The sequence below is a fragment of the Triticum aestivum genome, chromosome 2B (assembly GCF_018294505.1).
Source record: "Triticum aestivum cultivar Chinese Spring chromosome 2B, IWGSC CS RefSeq v2.1, whole genome shotgun sequence".
NCBI classification, from domain to species: Eukaryota; Viridiplantae; Streptophyta; class Magnoliopsida; order Poales; family Poaceae; genus Triticum; species Triticum aestivum.
The window spans coordinates 190,055,330-190,078,930 of record NC_057798.1 but is presented as its reverse complement, the minus strand read 5'-3'; the positions used below and the strand labels follow the sequence as shown (position 1 = coordinate 190,078,930).

The window sequence follows — 23,601 nt, the reverse complement described above, 5'->3', positions numbered from 1 at the left end:
GACTACTACAAGCGCCGAAGCGAGCCGAAGACGCATCGCCGTCATTGCCCCTCGCTATCGAAGACGGGCAAACATTGTTGTAGTAGACAATCAGGAAGTCGTCATGCTAATGCGCTACATGACCAGCGCATCAGAACAACAACCGCCATTGGTGAAGGGAATCGTAGGTCGGAAGGATCCGACTAGTAGACACATGACCATTGACGAACGAAGACCGGATCCACATGGATCCGTCGAACACAAGCGTTGGCTGAATCCCACGAGATCCGCTAGAGACAAACCTTCACATGCCCTCCAACGATGCAAAAAGCACCGACAGAATAAGGGCTATGCAGGGAGAATTTTATTTTATCTCAGAAAGCCGCCGCCGACTCGTCTCTGAGAAGGATACAAACCCTAAAAAACACATAGAAAAACACCTTATCACTGTGAGCGTACTCAGCACCGATGCGAGGTCAATTAACCTACCTCGTGTTAGCTTAGGCTCGAAGCCGTTCCCCACACTCCAGCAAACGATACACTGCATCACTGCTAACACCGCGTTACTCGAATTTGGAGCGAGCTTTTTCGTTGAAATCGCATTAAACTCCATTAGTTGGCCGTACGTACATGCTGCCTCGTAATAACTGTCCTGTCCAAACGCGCTTTCGAATACATCCATCCATCCATCTTCAGATCTCCTCTTCTGTGTTGGATGGCGGGAATCGAGAGTTTTGCCAAAGGCAGAGCTTTTAACCCAACCATGCAAGAATCCAGGTCCAGGGGTCCCACACGCAGTCGGCAGTAAAAGCGATCACCGATTCACCGTGATACATCTGCACAGAGCGTGCGTGCGTGCGTGCACGGAGAAGTACGCTGGTGCACCGCACAGGTTCCCGTCACGACTCACGACAAAGCGCAGAGAAAATTTACCTCCTGGGGTAAATACCCATGGGCTAGGCGCGCTCTCACGGCGTCACTGTCACACACACATGGATGCACTTGCGGAATGCGGATCCAGCCAGACCTGAGGTATATCGTATGGCGGAAGCCCGTAGCGGCCGTACGTGCGTATACGTATATGTATCCCAGTCATACTGACGTACGTATACGTATGGCAGCAGGAGCCAGGCAGGTCGTGCCCGCGGGGGGCCGGCCCGTCGTTCTCCCGTCATCCCTCGCCGTGTTTGGCAGCGAAGCGCAGCACGGCCGACCGGGCACGCCCCACCGGTGAGCTGTCGATCCACCCATTCTATCCTATCCGTCGAGGCCAGCAAGAACCTAGCGACATCACCCAATGGAGAGTACGCCACGTACGTTGCGTGCCCAGCGCCCGGAGCCAGGCACGGTACACGGTCGGCGCGCCGTGCCGGTGGTTGCACGTACGCTCTGGCCCGGCGCCCGCGTCGTCACGGGAATTAAACGCCGCCCCGCCGGCCGGCGTCGTGCTCCGGTGCTCCGGCTCGACGAAAACTCCTGTGCGGTGCTGTGCGGGCTGACACAGAGCACATGCCGGCGGAACCGGCTCGCGCGCACCCACGCCGGTGCGCGCGCCCGGGCAGGCCACCCGCAATGATCAGCGCGCACATGGGCTTGTGATGGACGCGCGCGCGCATGCAGGCAGGACCAGAGACACGGCTTGACCCACCCCAGCACCCCATGCCCCCCACCCCTGCCCGCTCTTATTTCACGCACCCAGCGCCCGCCTCCCTCTTAAAATCCCCGAGCCCCCCCTCGCTCCCTCTTCCCTCCATCCAACCCGTCCTCTCCCCTCAACAGGTCACGAGAACCGAGCCAGCCTCTGCATGTATGAGCCGCAATCATCATCATAAGTAGTAACATTCCTCCTCCGAACTCACAACGCCCATCCCAAGAGCCTGCAACACTTCTATATCTGCACCTGCATCCATCCACATACCGCCGCTAGCTTCTTGCCCGCAGCTGCTCTGCCTCTTCTTCTTCTCCTGCTGGTTTCAGAACCTTCTCCTGCTTTTGCTACCTCCGGTCGGTGCCGCTGCCGCACAGTGCGCGTGTGGCCTGCTGTGGGCGGTGAATGTGCGGCGGCCGTCTCGTTTGGGCCGGCGTTTGATCGGTTTGGGAGCGTCGGGAGATGCCGGTGGCGAGGAGGGTGCTCAACGCCTTCGCCGACGACATGCCGGAGTTCGACCGCCGCCAGATGGGCTGCATGGCCGGCATATTCCAGATCTTCGACCGCCAGCGGATGCTCACCGCGCGCCGCGCCGGCGCCGGCGGGCGACAGCCGCAGCAGAAGAGACTGCCCGCAGGTAACCACGGCGCCTAGCTCACCATTTCCATCGTTGGCTTTCCTTCCATCTAGTGTCCATTCCATTCACATTCACACCGCCGTCGAGCTCTAGCGTAATCTTCTTCTTGCTTACGGTTTCATCTTCGGTTTAACTAGCGGATAGTCCCCGAGTTTTTAATCGCTCTCTGAATCGCGCGCTGCAACTCGTTCTGCCATCGTTGACCAGATGCCAGCCAGAAAGCCATCAAGTGGTTTTTTCCTTTGTCAGAAAGATTGCTTGTTGCGTTCACTGAACACAAGTCCTTTCAGACTGCCATCCAGAGTTGGGTAATAACAAGGTCCAGTAAGAAACAACCACCAAAATGGTTGGTAAATAAAACGGTACTACAATGGTAGAAACTTTCTTTGCTGCCAAAAGTACGGTAGATTAGATTCCCAAAGTTTTTAGGTTGGAAAACAAGTTTTGAAGATGCTGATTTCATTTCAAGCATTTTTTGCTGACAAGAGACAAAAGGCTAAAGCTCAAAAAGTTTGCTGCTACAACTGTAAGGAGAACATCTAGAGCTGCAGCAGTACATAAACAGCAAAGAAGAATCTGATGAGTCTGATCTCAAAAGCGTTTCATTAAAAATAAGAATGTTCAATGACAGCGCCTAACCACTTTTAGCACTATATGAGCCGGGCATTGACATGGTGACAGGCAATTGTGTGTATTTCTGTATCCAGAAGTAGCATTACTATTTTCAGTGAAGAGGACAGCCCAACAGTTGATTACTGAATTTCTTTTCTAATGGAACTGAAGAGGACAGCTGAACTTTTGATTTAAGAAACATTCTTGAGATGGTAGATTAATCAAGGAGATGACAGGTTAACAGTTGAATATAAATTTTCTTTTCATGTTACAATAATGGTGAATAGAAACAAAAAGGCATCACCTTTTATCCCATCAAATCCATCCATTTTGTTATTATTACCATGATGGGATCATAAACTGCTCTGTTTTCTCTGTTTTAAAATTTAGACTACTATTCTAATGTCCTTTCATTTTTGTCCAGGCCGTACTCCACCAGAAAGCAGCAGCAATGTTCCAGTGCAGTGCTCGAGTACCCCCAAAATCATTCTGGTGATTCCCCCATCTGGACTAAATCAACTTAATTTTATTGGCAGGAAAACCAAGGAGAGGCTCTGACCTTTCGGTTTATTTTGCAGGAGAAAACACTCAGCAAAAGCATGACCGAGAACAGTAGCCTTTCGATAGAGTCATCAAGAGCTTCTTGTTCTTCCTCTTCATGCTCATCCTTCTCGTCGATCGACGGCAGCAAATCAGCCCAACAGGAGCTACCGTACATCAGCGAAGAACTCTTTCCGCAGAGGTCACCGAAGAGCTCACCAAGTCTGAAGGGCGCTGACATGGACACCAAGACCGCACAGCCGAACGTCGGTTTCAGAGACATCGTCAAGGACTCCATCAACCGGGACTCGGGAGGGTTAACTGTCATGACCACGGCGAATGGAGCAAGAAGGAACGCGCAGTACAAGGACTCGCCAAGGCCATTGCTGCTCTCCAAATCGATGGACGGAACCTACGTCATCAGCATCGACAGGACCACCAAGGCCGTCCCCGCAAACGTCGTCGAGTCCAGCAGGCGTTTCCCGGAGCAGTCGCGCTTCTCATGCGACGACCGGCGGCTCCTGCGACCGGCTGAAACCCAAGAAGCCAAGAAGCCTCCTTCCACAAGGGCCAAAGAGCTTCCTAGGCTGTCCTTGGACAGCAGGAAAGAGTCTCTGAGCCCAAGTTCACGTCTGAAGAGCTACAGTTACAGGAGAACCGATGACTCTCTCCTAGACGCTCTGAAGCCTCAAGACTCCCCAGGCCACAGGCGTTCCAACAGTGTCATCGCCAAGCTCATGGGGTTGGAAGAAGCACCAGATGCTATGGGGATGCTGATCGCTGATAGCTACGAGCCTGCAAGATCACCAAGAACAGCAGCACAAGCCACACGGAGCGAGCGTCCATCGCGTTCGCCCAGGAGAGATTGCCAGGATGCGTGTGGTTCGCTGCCGAAAAACGAGCCTTCAGCACTGAAAACAAGACCTCCTCCAAGAATTCTCACTGAAGCTGCTCCCTGGAGGCAGCAGGAGAGAGGCGGCAGCGCCACCAACAGCAAGGCTTCACAATGCCGAGACGCTGAGGTGAGGCCAAGAACCGCATCTCTCTATGCCGATATAGAAAGAAGGCTTGGTGGGCTCGAGTTCTCCGAGTGCAACAAAGACTTCAGAGCTCTCAGAATTCTGGGTGCATTGCATGCAAAGGATGCTAAGCACCAGAACAACGATGGTGATGCCGCATCAGTGGCCTCTCAGAGCCAAGAAGAGGATTCAGCCACCACCAGTTCCAGAAGCTTCCAGTCTCCCATTGTAGTCATGAAGCCAGCAAGAACCACCGAGAAGCCTGGGGTTGCTCCCCTTGCAGGGCTGAGAGGCCTCAGGAAGCTGCAGCCCAGAGATTCATCCTTCACTGACAAGAGCGAAGCCAGCACAAATGAGAAGATCCATTCTCGCGTTGCAAGGGCTCAATCCAAGTCCGACGAACCTACCAGCAGAGCGAGCTCGCCGAGACCTGCAGGGTCATCAAGCCCCAGGTTAGTGCAGAGGAAGGCAGAGTCGGAGAGGCGGTCTCGTCCCCCGGTCTCACCAAAGTCTCCAAGCAAGAAGGCAAATGAAGCAGCATCCCCAAGAGGAAGAACAAGATCAAAGCCTTCTCAAGTGAAGAGCAACCGTGACAATGAGGTATCGCAGAGTCCAGGAAGAAGGATCAGCTTGGCGAAGCAGATTGACGTCAGTATAATGGATTGTCAAAATCCTCTGGCTGCTAGATCATCGTTCATTGACCCAAAAACGCCGAGCCAAAAGGTACAGATAAATAGATATATAATCATATATGAAAGAAACCAGCCAGCTCTAATTTTTTTTTCATATGCTCATTGTTAACACTAACTAACGAAACTTCTCATTTTCTTCAGAGCCCTTCTTCAATCCTGGGTTCAGATCACAAGATCCATTCACTGGAGAACGCCCTGAGCCCCGTGTCGGTCCTCGACACATCCTTCTACCATAAAAGTATCTCAGATTCATTTAAAGGTGAGAAGTTGATCTAGCATTTTTCCTGCATATTCCTTTGCAATGACAAAATAGATAGACCACCAATTTGTTAATAATCGATAGCCACCAGCTGTAAGATCAATGGCATAATAGATCCTACTATTTGGTCCCATTCAATTCAGAAGCACACAGTGCTATGCAAAGGACAAACATAGTTAGCTGTAAGCATACCAATGCCGCTAGTGACAGATAATCTGCATTTAAGGCTACCAGAGGTAGCTCGTGGTCCTGCGAGTGGGAGGAACCACATCATATTGATAGTTGCATCTGATGTGCTGGTGCTGAACAGTGCTATTTTCGCGAGCCCCACATGTTGCACTCGCTCATACAGCAGCATGATGCATGTCCTCTGGTGTCTATGCATTGCTAGTGTAGATGTGCCCACTAGTGTCCCCTTTACAGATGCACCTAGTGTGTGGTTCAGTGAATCATGTAGACAGAACAGTACAGTGAATCCATATCTCCAGTCTGATCCATGTACATGTCTGTTTCAGTTTAACTGTCTGTAGCAGATTCAGTATTTCTGTCTGGTACATTATTTTTCTGTGGTTGTGTCAAGCATTGGTTCCTTAATATGTGTACATCCTTTTTCTGATTGTTCAGATGGCGAGACGCATACTTCAGACGAATGCTGGAATTCAAACAGCCTGCCGGACACGCCGCAGTCGAAGACGAGCAGTGAAGCCAGCCAGATCAAACCAGAAAACCTGGAGGCGCTCATTCAGAAACTTGAACAATTGCAATCGATGAACGATGAAGCTGCAAACTCCAAAGATCACCAGTATATCTACGAGATACTCTTAGCATCTGGTCTTCTGCACAAGGAACTTAGCTTCGCAGCGATGCCTGCACAACTTTCGCCATCCAGTTGCCCGATCAATCCAGAGCTCTTCCTCATTCTAGAGCAAACAAAGCCGCACTTCATTTCAGCGACTCAAGCTGTTACCGGAGCCAAGAAGAGTTCTGACCCTAACATGGAGAAGCTTCATCGCAGAATTGTGTTCGATCTGGTAAATGAAATTATAGCTCAGAAGATGAACATGTATAGCTCTGCAAGTGGAACGGCGAAACTTCTTCGATCAAGGAAGTTAAGTGGGTGGCGTCTATTCAAGGAGTTGTGCACAGAGGTCGACAGGCTCTTATCCGAGAGTTCGGCAGCGAAATGCTCCGAAGAGGATGAGGATGAAAACATACCGTTATCTGAGGATGCATTGTATGAGATGAAAGATTGGGGTAGCCCTGAAGGTGAGCTACAAGGCATGGTTTTGGACATTGAAAGATCCATCTTCCGGGACCTCATTGACGAGGTCATAGGTGGCGAGGCTACAGAGAGGATGCAAGCTGGACAATGGAAATTGCGTAGGCAGCTGTCTTTCAGTAGTATAAACTGAATACGACTGGCGATAGTTGTTGTTTCCATTAGGAAGCTTAGCCACTAGTATAAATGTAACCTTTGTGTTTTTCTGAAGACTGAATTATATAGAAGAAATATAATTATTCCTGGAACACTGGTCTCGCGGGCATTGACACTAGAGGAAGCAAGCAGTTGAATACCAGTTATGCACTTATAGAAAGTCTTATTTTTAGACTTTAGTAGGTGTTACATACTTACTTTGATCAGATCATGTTCTCCATTTCTTGATTGCACAACTACTGTTTGTTCCATAATACGCGATCACATGAAGCAACAGTTTCTTACACAATCTTCATCTATTTTGGATAAGAAGGGACCATTTGGCTCCTGCATGCCAGGAAGATCGCGCACTGTTATACTACTACTCCCTCCGTTCCTAAATAATTGTCTTTCTAGCCATCTCAAATGGACTACAACATACGGATGTATGTAGACATGTTTTAGAGTGTAGATTCACTCATTTTGCTCCGTATGTAGTCACTTGTTGAAATCTCTAGAAAGACAATTATTTAGGAACGGAGGGAGTAGATAACAAGATGTTTCCTGCCAGATGGGTGTGATAAGCCCACTAGAAGTTTCAGGCCTGTGGTTAGCTCCCAAAACTGTTTGTACATGACAAAGAAAATTCTACGGCAGCCCTACCCCCACACTCGCACGAGGACGGTGTCCCTTGAACCGATCATCGTCTCACAGTAAATGAATTGATGCATTTTATATATGGATACAAATGAACATCCATAGGTTGGAAATTGAGGCCCTGTACAGGCGAAAATCACACCCCCCCACCTCGGCGCAACGACACGTCGTCGAGCTCTCAACAAGAGAACTGTACTACAGTCAGTGCCCGATCATCCAGGACGCCGGACACATGATGCAGGGTGTTAATTGATTTGTACTACCGGCTAGAGAGGAATGAACAGGAGAGGGCACCGGACACATGGAGCTAGGGGAATGCACGGGAGGGGACAGGCGTTTCTTCGAGAGGACAAGACGAAGGCGTACCTGGGGGGGCCGGCCGCGGCGGGCGGAGCTCCGGGGCCGCGGTGATCATTCTGGGCAGGCAAGGGGAATTTGGCACTGTAAAGATTTCAACGCCACTGTTAGACAGGTCAAGAGGTTGATCATGGCGACGCACGTGGAACCGCGTCATCGCGGCGGCCGTACCGGGGCCGGGCCTGGTGGAGGAAGACGGACGCCACATGGAATGCCACCGCTGCCGCTCGTGGTTCGCTCGCCCGGTCCTCTGGAATAGGAACCGGCACTGGTGGTGGTCGATTGCAGTGGAGCCGAGCACGCCGTTCCGCTGCCCTGGGCGATATGCACACCTCGCGTAGGCATTGCGTCGAGCACGTGGTGGGCGTGGCGCCGCGGCGAGCTACATAGCACCGTAGATCTCTGGAGCAGAACGCTGGCGTCCAAGGCACGCGAGCTATCCAACCTAAGAATCACAGACCCATTGACCACGGTGAGAGCATCTACTTGGAGCACACGAACATCAGTCATCAGCTAGAAAACATAGACCAATGTATATGCACTGCTCCTCCATCTTTCCTCCAGCCATACGCCCATACCCAAGTACCCACTTTCAAAACGGCGTGCAGAAATTCTGAACTCAACAGGCAGCCGCATATATACAAACACTGAACAGGTAGCAGTTTTACAACTTGCATGACAAAAAGAACGAACAGGTTTTCAGGAAGGGGCTAAGAAGAGTCACGCAGCAGATGACAGTCGGTTTTCAGGAAGCAGAAAAATACAGTGTCAAAACTGGAATCTCCAGGCGAGTCGTCCTAGGCGTTCTGATAGTGGTGCAGCTTGTACAGCAAAACTCTTCCGCCAGCATGTCCGACAGAGAGGAACCCGCTGCCCGGGCTGAAGTCCAGGCACCGGGGGTACTGGAGGCTGAACCGAGGCCCTGGCCAGTTCTGGAACACGGCGAAAGACGGGACGTGCACGAGCCTCATCCCGTTCCGCTCCTTCCCCGAGCTTATCGCCAGAACCGGGGCGTCGTGGTTGAACTTCATCTGACTGATCTCGGTCATGAGGTTCTCGATCGTCTTCAGCGGCTTCCTCTTCCCGGCGAGGAATTCGTCCCTGCCGTACACGTTCACGATGCCGCTGCTGGAGCCTGTGGCGAAATAGGAGCTGTCCTGAGAGGTGCAGAGAGAAAGGCCTGTCAGGGAGCCCTCGTCGGTAGCCTTGTGCATACACTTCCTCGTTCTAAGATCCCAGTGGTAAACATGGCCATCCCCGCCACTGCTTAGTAGCTGATTCCCACCGTCCGCAAAAGCCAATGAACGCACATTTCCGTTCATCTTGAGGGTTCCAGTGAGCTGCTTTGTTTTGGAAGATATCAAAAGAATGTACCCCTCATTTCCAACAAACACAATGGTTTTTGAGTCAGGTGATATCTCAAAGTTTTCCAGGCTTTTCTCCTCACGTCCGGTCAAGGGTCCAATCTTTACTAACAGCAGCTTTCACCAAATCAAATGAGTAGAAGAAATTTGCTCCTGCCTGAAAAGGATCACCTCAGAGCCATCAGGTAGAAAGGATGCCTTGTGAACCGGACAATCCTCGATAAATATGCTCTGGATCTTGGGTTTTCTTTTCCCGTCAATCTGGAAAAATCTCAGATGTTTATCCAGGCCAGCAGCAAGCATCAGTTGTCCATTCCTATGAAACTGCACGGAATTGATAGGACCAGTAGATGGCTCCTGCGCATTAGCATCAACAAGCCTTGAGAAAGTCCAACATGCCAGGTAAAAGCTTAGCAGTACCCTTGACAACAAGCTCATCGTTGTTCCGAAGAATATTGTCGACTCCGCCATCCTCATCGGATTCATCATCATAAACCCCAGGGAGAGGAGCCTTAGGGCCCATATCTGCCCAGCCAGTGAAGGGGTTCAACTTGGCATGGTGACCATGCAACCTAGCTTCATACTCTCTGCCCGAGATCACACACTCATCAGCCTCCTTTCTCAACTTCCTCAATCTTGCAACCTTTAAGATGTCCACCTAAGTCCTCTCCTCCTCGTCATCTACCCACGCAGGCTTCCTCCCCTTACTGACCATCTCATCTTCATCAATTTCACTGCCGAAGTCCTCCTCATAAACAGGCAAGTCATCCTCACTGTTACCAGCAGACCGATCTATGAAGAACAAAGGACCATCCCTGTCATGATCCGACACCGCAGCCCCAAACTCAGTGCCAAACTTCAGTGGCTCATAGATCGACCCAAACAGTGAACTCTCCAGCTGCCTCATCTTCTCCGCCTCTTGGTTCTGCTTCGCTTCCAATGCCCTGGCCTTCTTTTTCTTCAAAGACTTATTGTGATTCTCCTTAGCCCTCTTTTGCTTCCTGTCCTTACTGGGGTTCTATGTCTTGGGACCAGCCTCTGCATCTAAAGCAATGGGGGAAACAATGCCCTCGTCAGTCGTCACCATCATCATCAACCCCACTACTTCTCCCCATTCGGGATAGCAACTTCATCCTTACCCAAGGAACAACAGCCTGCTAAATAACACCAATAAATGAGACATTGCTAATCCACAAATGTACAAAGCTTCTACTAATTTTGCAAGTTAGGATACTTGGGCCTATGCCCCAAGCCAAAATGGTGGGCACCGGCACACAATTTCGGTGGCTCATTAGTTTGGGCTTAAGCAATCACATCGCTGGATGACTAAATTTTTGAACGAATCACTGGATGACTAAAAGGTAAAAGCGCGTACCTCGAACACCAATGTCCAATACTGCGGACGGGGTGGCGACAGCAGGGACGCGATGCCGCGACGAAGATAGAACGGGGGCGGGCGGCGATGTAAGCGACGCGCGTGAGAGGCGCTAAGGTAACGGCTGCGGCGGCGGATTGGAGGAGCTTGGGTGCAGCCGTGCAGGCCAGAGCAGGAGCTAGGCTACCCAGGAGAGAAGAAGAGGACGTACGGGCTTGGTGGTGGAGAAGGGTCAGGTGGATGGCCGCCGCGCCGCCGTCAAGAGTGAGGGAGGGGAGCGCCGCCGCCGCGCCGCCAGGATAGGAGGGTTCTAGAAGAAGAAGAAAACAAAGACGAGCGACATCGGGGTCGTAAACAACGAAAAGTCGGACTCGCGGGCCGGACCGACGCAGCCCAGCCGCAGATCGGGTCCGGTCCGACCGCAAGCTGCCGAGTGAGGGCCCAGAAGCCAGTGAGACGCAGCGGGAACATTCGCGACCCCCCACTAACCAAAAACCCTTCCCGTTATAAACCCCTTCCGCCTCCTGCTCCGTCCTTTCCTCTCTCTCTCTCCCGCTCCGCCTCCTCGATCGAGTCCAACTGCCCCGCCCGCCCGCCACCCGCGTCGCCCAGCCGCTCCGCTAGGGTTTGCCCTCCCCCCCGTGGCCGTCGTCGTCGGCGGCGGCAGCCGTCGGCCCGTGCTCCGTCCGGAAGGTAGTGCCCCTCTTCCTCTCCCCGCGCGCGCGTCTCGGTGTCTTCTCTTTTACGCTCCCCGTTCCGTCCGTTCCGTTCCGCCGGCTCTCGGTTCGCCCGGTGCGCGCTCGTCCGTCCTCCTCGTCGTGCCGCGGCTCGAGGGACCTCGCGGGTCTCGTTGGTCTGCGCGGGGGTAGGGTTTGGTGCGTCGTAATGCTGCGGGTCTGGGCGGAATCCGGGTTTAAACCGCGTCGCCTGGGGATTAGCACCGTGCTGTTCCGGGTTGTTTGTTGGATGAATTGGTCCCGGAGCGGCTACGGGCAAGCTTTCTTGTGGTTTGTGTGCTTGGGTGAAGGAAAGGGACTCCCTTTGACGACGAAATTGACGTATTGTGTGGGCTGCTGGTTGGCCGGGGTTTACGTAATGATGTTTTGTGTGAAAAATGTCAACTTTATTTGTCTATATACTCTCAATCGCTATTAAACTGATGTTGTCCGTTGATTGGTTTGGAGTATCAGGACACGGTGTGTGAAAATGTCATCTAATGCATTTCTTGCTGTGGTCATTAGATAGATAGCTCATGTGTCTTTTGTGGTTTCAGAATTTTGGTGGGAGTGCTCCATCATGGCACCGAGCTGCAGAGACATTTAGTATTGCTTTTGCGTCGTGGAACATTCTTTGTTTGCATTGCAATAGGCTTACGTGCATCAGGTCTAGTTGATGGTTCCATGTATAGTTTGTTCATTTTGTTATCTGGAGGTAGTTTACTGTTTCAGTTCTGAAAGTTCAGTCATTTTCCTGTTGTGAGTTGTTTTTTTTCCTATATGGATGTTACTCTGAACCGTAGTCAATTTTCTTTGCAGAAAGAGGTTGTAGCTAGCTTTTCTGATGATTTGTTTTATTTCCAGTGTTGATAAGCTCAGGTTGAGTCTGCTGAATAAATGGTTATTGTTTTGTGTGATGATATGGAGAAACTGGGAAAATAATCATGAGCTCAAGTTCCAAATGCTGTATCCAATTTTTCTCAATCTGATAGTTATTGTCATTGTGCTATATCTGGGATCTGATAGTTATTGGCATTGTTCCAAGTTCTTATTTTACGCTTTCCGTGCAATCGACTTGGCTTGCTCGGTGCATGCTTGTCCTTGTCATGGCGTGGCTTTTGTCCGTCGATGCGGTGGTCAGGTTTGATGGGTTTAAAACTATGTCTAGATTATTCTGGGTGGTTGTTTAATAAATTGTTCTTGTAGCAGTTATGGACAGGCTTTCATGTGGTTTATTTGCTTGGGTGAAGGAAAGGGCCTCCTTTTCACGACAAAATTGATGTATTGTATGGTTTGCCGGCTGGGGTTTATGTAATGGGGTTTACGTAATGGTTTGTATGAAATTGTCGCCTTTATTTATCTAGACAGACTAGATTCTCAGTCGCTATTAAACTAATGTTGGCTGTTGACTGGTTTGGAGTATCAACAGCCTAGCACTGCAAATCAAATGCAATTTTTGCTGTGGTCATTATAATTTAGATAGGTAGCTTATGAGTCTTGTATGGTTTCAGATTTTGGTGGGAGTGTTTCATGGCACCCTGCTGCAGACATCTAGTATTGATTTTGCCTTGTGGAACATAGTTTTTGCAATGCGATAGGTTTGTGTGCAACTGGTATAGTGAGTGGTTTGATGTGTAGTTTGTTCATTTTGTTAGCTAGTTTACTGTTTCAATTCTGAAATTTCAATCATTTTCTTATTGTGAGTTGGTTTTTCTATATGGACGTCAATTTTCCTGTGTAGAAAGCAATTAAAGCTAACTTTTGTGATGGTTTGTTTTATTTCCAATGTTGATAGGCTCAGGTTGAGTCTGCTGAATAAATTTTTATTGTTTTATGCGATGATTGGCAGAAATTTGGGAGACAATTATGAGTTCAAATGCCAATTGTTGTATCCAAAATTTCTCAATCTGATAGTTATTGTCATTGTGCTATATTTGTACCAATTGTCTGTGGCTACAGTGATATATGTGATACACTGATACATGCTATGTAAGTTGTGCCATTAATTCGTGAAATATGAGTCAGCATCCATTCATGATGGACAAAGATCACTGTGCTACCGAGTTGTTGATAGTTGTTTGCCAATGGTTTGGGTGTTGATAAATGGTTGCTCAGCCAATTACTGTATATTCCTTTGAGGCAACAGTTTGTTTTCTTGCAACAATGTTTACAATTTACTGTGAACCGTTCTGATTAACTATAGGTTTTGAATAGCTACATCCTTTTTATGCTGCTCGATCGTCGCACAATATTCATTCGCCTCAAAACATGAGGTACTAATCAGTGTAATCTGTTGTGCAGCAATGTCTACGCCAACTGGGAATTACGTTCATCCGGACGTGGTACTGTTTTTCTCCATCTTTTTTATTATTAATCTAGAGTTATAGCAGTATTGCTAAACACGATTGGTCTTGCTGACAGATTGGGAATGCGTTTGCTCAACAATACTACAGAGTTTTGAATTCGTCGCCAGAGCATGTCCATAAGTTCTATCATGATGAAAGTATCCTTGGTCGACCAGATTCTGATGGTCCATTGACATCTATAACCACTACATACGTAAGTTCTCGGCAGTACAGCAGTAGTATTCTATGATCTTACTATTATGTATAAGTTGTATAGATTAAACGCGATTAGGTGGAAACTAGAATTCAGGGCACACCTGTTCACTTATTTTATACCAGAGCTTGTTTTCGTCCATGCTATTGATGGACTTCACTTCTATGATTTGCCACTTAGAATTAGAATAGCTGAGGACAAATAACAGCTAGTTTGTTTAAGGTACATTTTGCTAGCATGTTGTGATCATCAGGCTGCTTTGGTGTGGGAATTCACAACAGGATACTACTTCCATGTTCTCATGTGGTCGCCTACGCAGAGTGCTTTTTTTACTGTAAATTGGGCAGGTAGTAGTAGCGGTAGTGGTGGTATTGTGCAATTAATCAAATCTATAGGCCACACGTATTGATGAAAGTCGGTTGATTATCTAAAGGGCGCGCATGCCATTATGTTCTGAAGGTAATGTTTGTTAAAGATCATCCATGTAATATCATTTGCCTGCAGTAAGTATAGTTTTTCCAGCTCTCTTATTTAATTTTTCTAATATGTATTGTACAATCAGCTACATGGTCATATCACTTTATACATGCTACTTGTTTATCCATGCCTAGTCACCTGATTTGTTATAACTGACTTGTTTCATGTGCTTGACCAGGCTATCAATCAACACTTCTTATCTACAGATATGAAGGGATGTTTGATACAGTTAGATAATGTAGATACTCAGCCCTCCCACGGTGGTGGTGTGCTCATTTTGGTTACTGGATCTCTTACCATGCTTGATACTGTGAAGCATAGATTTGTTCAGTCATTCTTCCTTGCTCCACAAGAAAATGGAGGCTATTTTGTTTTGAATGATGTGCTTCGAGGTGTGCCGGAGATGCCATTGGCTGAGACAAATGAAGCTTTAGTTGACCATGTTAATGGAAACACTCAGATTGCCCCATTTCCAGCTGAACCAGGTAATGGAATTTCATATTCGAACTGATCGTTTCATAGCTTGCTGACATTTCAATATTTGACCAGAAACATCTGTCAAGGAGAGCGTGGACCCAGAGCTTCCATCTGCAGGGAATATTTCCACCAATGGTGAAGTCATAAATCCATCTGCAGAGACGATTCCTGTGGATGCTGAAGTCATAAATCCATCGGCAGAGAATATTTCCATCAATGATGAAGTCATGGATCCATCTGTAGAGAGTATTTCTAGCAAGGACAAAGTCATAAATTCATTTGGAAATGAAAATTCTCAAATTAAGAATGATGCTATTAAGATACCTGAGGTAGCACCTACTCCTGCTTCAGCTCAGAAGGATGTTATTAAGAAGACTTATGCATCGATCGTAAGTTTCCTCTTGTGTTCCTGCAGTTTCCCCCACTAATTGTACTGCCAGAATTGAGTGAGTTCTGGATGTGGAATAATAATTACACGATCTGTTATGCTTGCTTACTGGCTTCTGTGACTTGCATGATAGGTTAAGGCCACAAATGAGAGCATACCGCCAGCACCCATTACCAAACCCAAACCCAAACCCAAACCTAGACCAAATCCAACAGTAAAGAGAGCTGAAAATGTGGAGAAATCTTCGTCTGTTCCTGCAAAAACTACGCATGCAGCTGATACTGCGCCTCCAAATGACCAAAATATTTCTGATGGTTGGTGCTTTCTCCATCTGTTTTATAGAAAATTGAAGCACATATCTTTGTTGTACTGAACTATAACACTACCTTGTTTGCAGACCAAGGGTATTCAATCTTTGTGAAGAACTTGCCTTGGAATGCAACTATCGAAATGGTTGAGGCTGAGTTCAGTAAGTTTGGTTCAATCAAGCCTCGTGGTATACAAGTTGTACACCGTCAGGTTAGTTAATATTGTATGAATGTAGGCTTGGTTTCTATGAAACATATGCTTGCTAACATTAGTTTTGCATTGCAGGCTGATGGGTTCTGCTTTGGCTTTGTTGAATTTGAGTCTGAAAAATCAATGAATGCAGCAATCGAGGTTTGTTTTCCCAGTGTATTTTCTCAATTCGCGCTATTACTTTACAAGTTAAATTTAGCTACGCTGCTGCATTCTGTTTCAGTTTGTGCAACTTTAAGTTTGCTGGAGCACATTTAGCTACATTGTCTAAAATAGTGGAGGTCTAATTGTAACTTGGCCTACTTGTCCATCATCATTTCAGCATTTTAAGTATCTGCAAGATGTTGCAAGAGCTCTATAACTAATACTCGTTTTGACTTTTAGGTATTTAAAGTTCGTTTTGGCTCGTATGTGTCTTATGTCGAGGAGAAGCGAACTCCAAAACGAGGTGAGCTGCATCCTGATATCGGCACATCATATATGCAACTAAAATAGAACGATTTCTTCCATAGTTTTAGTCCAGCTTTCACAGGTGGACATGTCATATGCAACCGTTGGTGTGTCCTTGCTTTCCATCTGAAAAGAAGTCCTTACTCTCAAAAAATTAAAATGAACAACTTTGTACTAAATCAGCGATACTTAATTTCGAACGAAGGTAGTATAAGATAGCATCTGGATGGTTAGAACAAATTAAATTGCAATTTGTTTTCCTTCCCATCTCCGATTAAGTTATGCTGCTGATAACTGATCCATGTGTACAGTAAATGCTGCCTCCTTTGCATATTTGTTTTAGTTTAATTCCATCGTTGCAAGTCATATTTTTGCTGGTTTCTAGGCCTTGCATGCTTGGATTATAACTTTCAGTTGTTAATTCCCCCCAAAAAAACTTTCAGTTGTTAATGGAGTCACCCATAGTGAGTACAATGGCAATGCCCGGGGCAGTCGGGTCCTGCCAGACAGAGGTGGTTACCATGGCGACAACTTCAGGGGACAGGGAGCAGGCTTTGTGAACAATGGCAACTACCGTGATGGCGACAACTTCAGGGGTCAGGGAGCGAGCTTTGTGAACAACATTAACTACCGTGATGGTGAAAACTTCAGAGGGCGGGGAGCGGGCTTTGTGAACAATGGTAACAACTACCGTGATGGCAATAACATGAGGAATGATAACAGAAATCAGAACGAGTACTCAGGCCATGGTCGAGGACAGCAGGGGAATGACTACCGCCAGAATGACACCCGTCAGAACAGGAATGACTACCGTCAGGACGGGAACGGCTACCGCCAGAATGGAGATGACTACCGCCAGAACAGGGATGGCTACCGTCAGATCGGAGATGGCTTCCGCCATAACAGGGACGGCTACCGCCAGAACGGAGATGGCTTCCGCCAGAACAGGGACGGCTACCGCCAGAACGGAGATGACTACCGCCAGAATGGGAACGGACACCATCAGCCACGCCCCGTCCATAACGGGAACGGGAATGCGAATGGGAGGCCTGGCCGCTTCAATGGTCCCAAGCAAATAGCAGTTACCGCATAGTGTGTGCAATCCAGCAGAGTAGGGAACTAGAGTGTTCGCCCATTGATACTGTTTCGCACCCCGTACTCCTTTAGGATCAAATCATCCGCATTCTCTCGCATGTTCAACCTGATGATACCTCGTTCCGGCTGGTGCCTCTTTTGTGGCTGGTTGCTACCCGCATTTTCGAATGCTCTGACCTGTAAACATCATGCGGAGATTTTATATAGATGTGGTTTGGTATTTGTGCGAATCCTAAATCATTGACGCTGTTTGGTGTTAGTTTCTGGGGGCTTTAGCACAATTCTTTTATGGCAGGCTGGAACTCGCTTGAGGATGTGTGTTATGTTACGACAGCTAAAAATTCGCTATTTCACTTATGTTTTTTTGAGAGTAAAAAAAAATGTTGGCCGTCATGTGTGGCTGGGTATACTACTATTCAATCAATAAAGACCTGAAGTGTTAGTACGTCTAGTCTTTCAAATGCATCAACACAAAACAAAGCATTATTGTTTTTTTATGGAAAATGTTGCCGCTTTATTTAATTAAATGTTTGGGTGTTCATTCGAAATTACATCCAACAAAAGTCCGGGGGAACTGAAAACCATACCGTACAAAGATCATCTCCTCTAGCAAACTTATGCGCGGCAACTTTAGCGGAACGTCGTACCCACGTAGCCTTTACCTCAACAAAGGATTGAAACGTTTCCTTAATCTCTTCAATCCACGGCCCCCAGTGAGCTAAAATTCTTCCCTGGCTGGTTTAGCATCTGAACCACCTTCTGACTGTCCAGCTCTACGTGAAGCCTCTGAACATTTCTCTCCTGTGCTACCTGAACTGCTCTTCTGCAAGCCAGTACCTCAACGGCCTCCGGATCACCAACGTGTGGAAAGGAATGGCATGCCCCTGCAAGAAAAGCCCCGTTGTGGTCACGGAGAACTAGACCTGCTCCACCTCTGTCAGCTTGTTTCGTAGTAGCTCCATCGGCATTCGCCTTGATCCACCCCTCAACAGCAGTGGCGTAGCTCGAGGGTGGATAGGGTTGTCCATGGACCACACTGTATATCGGCCCGGTACTTCAATATACCTGTAAGAAAAACTAATCAGGCCACAGAGCACGTCTAAGGCCTAAGCCTAAAAACTATGATCGCACAATCCGATAACTAGCTCACTCGTTCCTTCCTATGTTCTACGGGCGTGTTTGGTTGCCTACATGAGGCCCCACCTGGCTCGCCGGGACACAAACGGGCCGATTGGTTGCCTGCTTTTACTGTTCGCCCTCATGGCACGAACCTTAAAGCACTCCGGGGCTTAGCTCCCTGGAAACGCCCGAATCGGCAGTTTCTCCAGGGCTAGGCCTGAGCGGTGCACGTGGGCGGCGGCGGCTGCACGCGCGCGGCCACGCTCGAGAAGCCGCGTTGCTTCCCGAAGCGCCGGCAGTTATTAGCCTCACCGCCCCTCACCGCTCCCTATCCCTACTCTCCTCCACTCTCCCAACTCTCACCGGCGGCGGCGGATCGGAGGAGAGCAAGAAGACCACCGGACTCCATCACCGGCGAGCGGATCATCACCTAGCCCATGGCAATGGTGGTAAGCACTTCTCTGTTCGTCATGCACTACTTTTTCTCGTACGATCCGGCGATAGATTCGATCCACGGTGAAGAGGGAAATGAAGAATAGAGGTAGATAAGCATGGCAGTTCATACGAGTTCATCCTAGTTCATCCTACTTCATACTAGTTCATGCAAGATCGGAATAGAGGTGAATGCGGATGGAATAGAAGGGGGATTGGGGGTACACAACGGACACCGGCTAACTGCGGCGGCCGTCACGGGCGTGCGGAGCGGCGGGTCGACTGGATGGCCTTCATCTTCTTGTTCATCGCCGTGCGGGGCAGCGGGTCATCGTCGTCGTCCTCGGCGGAGTCGAGGTCGATCTGCCAGGTATGACAGCCTGGCTCCGGCGCCCTCGCTGGCATCTGCACCGGTTCTTCCTCCTCCTTAGGCTCCCCATCGATGACCGCCGGCGGCACGATTGCCATCTCCCAGTACACTGCGGCACGACGGTCATTAGGAGCCCAGTAGTTCTTGTACTTGGACCACTTCTTCCTCTATTTAGCATCATCGGAGACGTCCGGATTCATGGCCCAATGAATGATGTCGACTACCATCGCGCCCTTCGCTGGGTGAGGAATCAACGTCTTTGAAAGCACAAGGGCTCCCTAGGTGGTTTTGGTAATTAATGTCAACATATCTCTTGTTGGACTAACACTTTTATCTAGTATGTTTCAGATAAGTTCAACAATGGAGTGGCATGGACTAAAGAATGTGGGAACTCCTTCAAGATGCTAAGGACAAAGGATTGGCTCAAGCTGCAAGCTCAAGACTCTTCATTTTACATTTTAGTGGTCCAAGATCACATTGATCTATAGGAAAAGCCAATACTATCAAGAAGGGATGAGGTGTTGCTTAATGAGCCTCTTGCTTCAAGTGCTTAGTGATATGCTCCAAAACCCTCAACTACTTCCCCACTTCCATACATATGACCTAAACCTAAAGTCAAACTCGGCCCCACCGATTCTTTGTATCCGGCGCCACCGAGTTCAGATGTCATAGCCACTGCCACAAACCCTAGACAAATCGGTCTTACCGATAGGGATCTCGGTCTCACCGAGATGGGATTGTAATCTCTCTGTGTATGTCCATTACCAAAATCGGTCTCATCGAGTTTGAGCAATCAGTACTACCGAGATTACAATGCAAACTCTCTGGTTAACTTATTACCAAAATCGGTCCCACCGAGTTTGAGTAATCGGTTCCACCGAGTTTGCCTGACCAACTCTCTGGTTAGCTAATTACCAAACTCGGTCTCACCGAGTTTGTGTAATCGGTCTCACCGAGATTACGTTATGCCCTAACCCTAACCATATCGGTCCTACCGAGTTGCATGTCAGTCCCACCGAAAATCCTAACGGTCACTAGATTTACTAAATCGGTCCGACCGAGTTTGTTGATTCGGTCCCACCGAGTTTGGTAAATTGTGTGTAACTGTTAGATTTTGTGTGGAGGCTATATATACCCCTCCACCTCCTCTTCATTCGTGGAGAGAGCCATCAGACCGAACCTACACTTCCAGCATACATTTTCTGAGAGAGAACTACCTACTCATGTGTTGAGGCCAAGATATTCCATTCCTACCATATGAATCTTGATCTCTAGCCTTCCCCAAGTTGCTTTCCACTCAAATCTTCTTTCCACCAGATCCAAATCCTATGAGAGAGAGTTGAGTGTTGGGGAGACTATCATTTGAAGCACAAGAGCAAGGAGTTCATCATCAACACACCATTTGTTACTTCTTGGAGAGTGGTGTCTCCTAGATTGGCTAGGTGTCAGTTGGGAGCCTCCGACAAGATTGTGGAGTTGAACCAAGGAGTTTGTAAGGGCAAGGAGATCGCCTACTTTGTGAAGATCTACCGCTAGTGAGGCAAGTCCTTCGTGGGCGACGGCCATGGTGGGATAGACAAGGTTGCTTCTTCATGGACCCTTCGTGGGTGGTGCCCTCCGTGGACTCGCGCAACCGTTACCCTTCGTGGGTTGAAGTCTCCATCAACGTGGATGTACGATAGCACCACCTATCGGAACCACGACAAAAACATCCGTGTCTCCAATTGCGTTTGAATCCTCCAAACCCTTCCCTTTACATTCTTGCAAGTTGCATGTTTTACTTTCCGCTGCTCATATACTCTTTGCATGCTTGCTTGTTATGTATTGTGAATGTTAAACTTGTGCCTAAACTCCACTTAAACTTAAAGAACATAAAAACTGCAACTTTGATACTTAGTGTCTAATCACCCCCCTCTAGACACCTCTTCTCAAGGTCCTACAAGTGATATTTGAGTCTTGATCTCCATTGCCTTGGTTTAATCACCATTGGAGGAAGATGGATGAGTCTACTTTGGGGAGTCTTAGACATAGAGTGCCTATACTTGATGGAGAGTATTTTCGTGAGTGGAAAAATGAGATGCTTGTAATTTTCAATCAATATCATTTGAACAAGTACATTGCTAGCCCTTGTGCACCTCATGTTGATCCTATGCATCCTACCCTTGATGAGTCAATTGACATGATCCGCAATCTTAGAACTGCCGAACTTATCATTAGAGGATTGCCTAGAAACTTGATTGGATGTTTGCCTACTCTTAAGTGTGCCTACACTATATGGAAATTTCTTGAGGAACGCTTTCCAAATTATTCCTTGAAAAATCTAGATGAAGTTCTCCATAAGTCTATTGCCTTGAGTAAGATGAATTCTAGTGATCCTATGTTTGGTGATTGTTTGTTTGAGCTTACAAACCTTATGCGTGCCAAAGGAGATGTTGGAATTAGTACTGATATTATTTCCGAAGCTATAAAAATTCATAAGCAATATCATTGTCGAACTCACTCTAACGAATCACCCTCTCTAGGATTTGATCCACCACATGACGATGTTGAACATGGATACTATGATGAGGATGATGATAGTGACTTCGATCTTGATGATGCAATGAGACACTTTGGTCTTATGGCAAATCTTCAGGGATATATGTCAGGAGGAAAGGAATGGGTTCTTGATAGTGGATGTACCGATCACATGACCGAAGATAAAGACATGTTTCGTGAGCTTGCTCAAAACGATGGTCCTCGAAAGTATGTCACTTTCGGTGACAACTCAAAGGGTAAGGTGGTTGGCCTCGGTAAGGTGGCCATATCACATGATAGCTCCATTCAGAATGTTATGCTCGTTGAATCTCTTGGCTACAACTTACTTTCAGTATCTAGATTTGCTGATTTCGGTTTCAATGTCCTATTTACTGAAGTAGATTGCCAAGTGTTTCGTCGAGACAATCATAAAATGGTCTTTACCGGTATACGTAGAGGTGATCTTTACATTGTTGATTTCTCTAAAAAGGCTCAACCTAAAACTTGCTTCATTGCTAAATCCTCAAAAGGTTGGTTATGGCATAGACGACTAGGTCATGCTGGTATGAGAAACCTTGACAAGCTTATTAAAGGAAATCATATCCTTGGAGTTAACGATGTCATATTTGATAAGGATAGACTTTGCAGCGCTTGTCAGGCAGGTAAACAGGTTGGAGGGAGGCATCCCGTGAAGAACATCATCACCACAAGGAGGCCACTCGAGCTACTTCACATGGATCTCTTTGGTCCCAACGCCTACAAGAGTCTCGGTGGAAATTCATTTAGTCTAGTTATAGCTGATGATTTTTCAAGATTTACGTGGGTGTTCTTTCTTGATGATAAATCGCAGGTCCAAAAGATCTTCAAAAACTTCGCTAGGAAGGCCCAAAATCAATTTGAAGTGAAGATCAAGAAGGTTCGCAGTGATAACGGAACAGAGTTCAAGAACGCAAATGTGGACACCTTTCTTGACGAAGAAGGGATTTCACACGAGTTCTCGGCTACGTACACACCTCAACAAAATGGAGTTGTTGAGAGGAAGAACCGGACGCTCATCGAAATGGCGAGAACGATGCTTGCTGAGTACAAGACACCGAAGCACTTTTGGGCAGAAGCGGTTGAGACAGCTTGTCATGCAACAAATCGCTTGTATCTTCACAAGCTACTCGGCAAGACGGCATACGAGTTCCTCACCGGTAACAAACCCCAAGTTGGATACTTTCGAGTATTCGGCTCAAAGTGCTACATTCTTGATAAGCATCGTCGTTCTAAATTTGCTCCTAAGTCTCATGAAGGTTTCCTACTGGGTTATGGCTCAAACTCTCACACTTATCGTGTCTACAACAATTTCACCCGAAAGGTTGAAGAGACGGTAGATGTGAAGTTTGATGAATCTAACGGCTCGCAAGTAGAACAATTGCCAATTGATGTAGGAGACAAAGATCCTTCGGAAGCAATCCAAGACTTGTCTATTGGGAAGGTTCGTCCAACGGAGGTGAAGGAGAGTACCTCGTCCGTCCAAGTGGAAGCTTCTACTTCACGACAAGGTGAACCAAGAGTTGATACGGAAGCATCCACAAGTGGGACACACCAAGATGAAGAAAACGAGGAAGTGCATCAAGATGAACGTCAACAACCTCCTTCTCCACCACGACAAGAGAACGACAACGTCAACAATGAAGAAGGCCAAGAAGAAGAACAAGATGAAGAAGAAGTTCAACCAAGAATCAAGCAAAAGCTCTCACGAGTTCGAGCAAGAATTGCTAAAGACCATCCCGTCGAGCAAATCTACAATGATATTCAAACCGGGAGAATCACCCGCTCTAAAACTCGTTTAGCTAACTTTTGTGAAAACTATTCTTTCATCTCTAGCATTCAACCTATGAAGGTCAAAGAAGCATTGGAAGATCCGGATTGGATAAATGCTAT

The 23,601-nt window shown here is 47.6% G+C and overlaps 2 protein-coding genes and 1 pseudogene across 2 annotated transcripts; 2 read left to right on the top strand and 1 right to left on the bottom strand.

Annotated features, from left to right (window-relative positions):
- The first annotated feature begins 1,699 nt into the window (after positions 1 to 1,699).
- Positions 1,700 to 6,913, top strand: LOC123044277 (protein LONGIFOLIA 1). Its single transcript, XM_044466977.1, has 5 exons — positions 1,700 to 2,264; positions 3,301 to 3,368; positions 3,455 to 5,158; positions 5,269 to 5,386; positions 6,011 to 6,913. The coding sequence occupies exons 1-5, from the start codon at positions 2,090 to 2,092 to the stop codon at positions 6,796 to 6,798; spliced, it is 2,853 nt and encodes a 950-aa protein (XP_044322912.1). The 5' UTR covers positions 1,700 to 2,089; the 3' UTR covers positions 6,799 to 6,913.
- Positions 6,914 to 8,422: 1,509 nt separating this feature from the next.
- LOC123044276 (U3 small nucleolar RNA-associated protein 18 homolog) lies at positions 8,423 to 11,027 on the bottom strand (annotated as a pseudogene).
- An 83-nt stretch (positions 11,028 to 11,110) lies between these two features.
- Positions 11,111 to 17,464, top strand: LOC123044275 (nuclear transport factor 2). Its single transcript, XM_044466975.1, has 10 exons — positions 11,111 to 11,246; positions 13,571 to 13,611; positions 13,691 to 13,828; positions 14,484 to 14,790; positions 14,855 to 15,171; positions 15,304 to 15,484; positions 15,568 to 15,689; positions 15,765 to 15,830; positions 16,074 to 16,137; positions 16,583 to 17,464. The coding sequence occupies exons 2-10, from the start codon at positions 13,573 to 13,575 to the stop codon at positions 17,230 to 17,232; spliced, it is 1,884 nt and encodes a 627-aa protein (XP_044322910.1). The 5' UTR covers positions 11,111 to 11,246; positions 13,571 to 13,572; the 3' UTR covers positions 17,233 to 17,464.
- Positions 17,465 to 23,601: the final 6,137 nt, after the last annotated feature.

Bases quoted from the DNA above. Each gene is read 5' to 3' on its own strand.
- LOC123044277 (XM_044466977.1), top strand. From the start codon at position 2,090: ATGCCGGTGGCGAGGAGGGTGCTCAACGCCTTCGCCGACGACATGCCG. The intron at 3,369-3,454 runs GTGATTCCCCCA...TTTATTTTGCAG, and splicing joins GTACCCCCAAAATCATTCTG to GAGAAAACACTCAGCAAAAG. The intron at 5,387-6,010 runs GTGAGAAGTTGA...CTGATTGTTCAG, and splicing joins TATCTCAGATTCATTTAAAG to ATGGCGAGACGCATACTTCA.
- LOC123044275 (XM_044466975.1), top strand. From the start codon at position 13,573: ATGTCTACGCCAACTGGGAATTACGTTCATCCGGACGTG. The intron at 13,612-13,690 runs GTACTGTTTTTC...TCTTGCTGACAG, and splicing joins ATTACGTTCATCCGGACGTG to ATTGGGAATGCGTTTGCTCA. The intron at 16,138-16,582 runs GTGAGCTGCATC...AAAAACTTTCAG, and splicing joins GAAGCGAACTCCAAAACGAG to TTGTTAATGGAGTCACCCAT.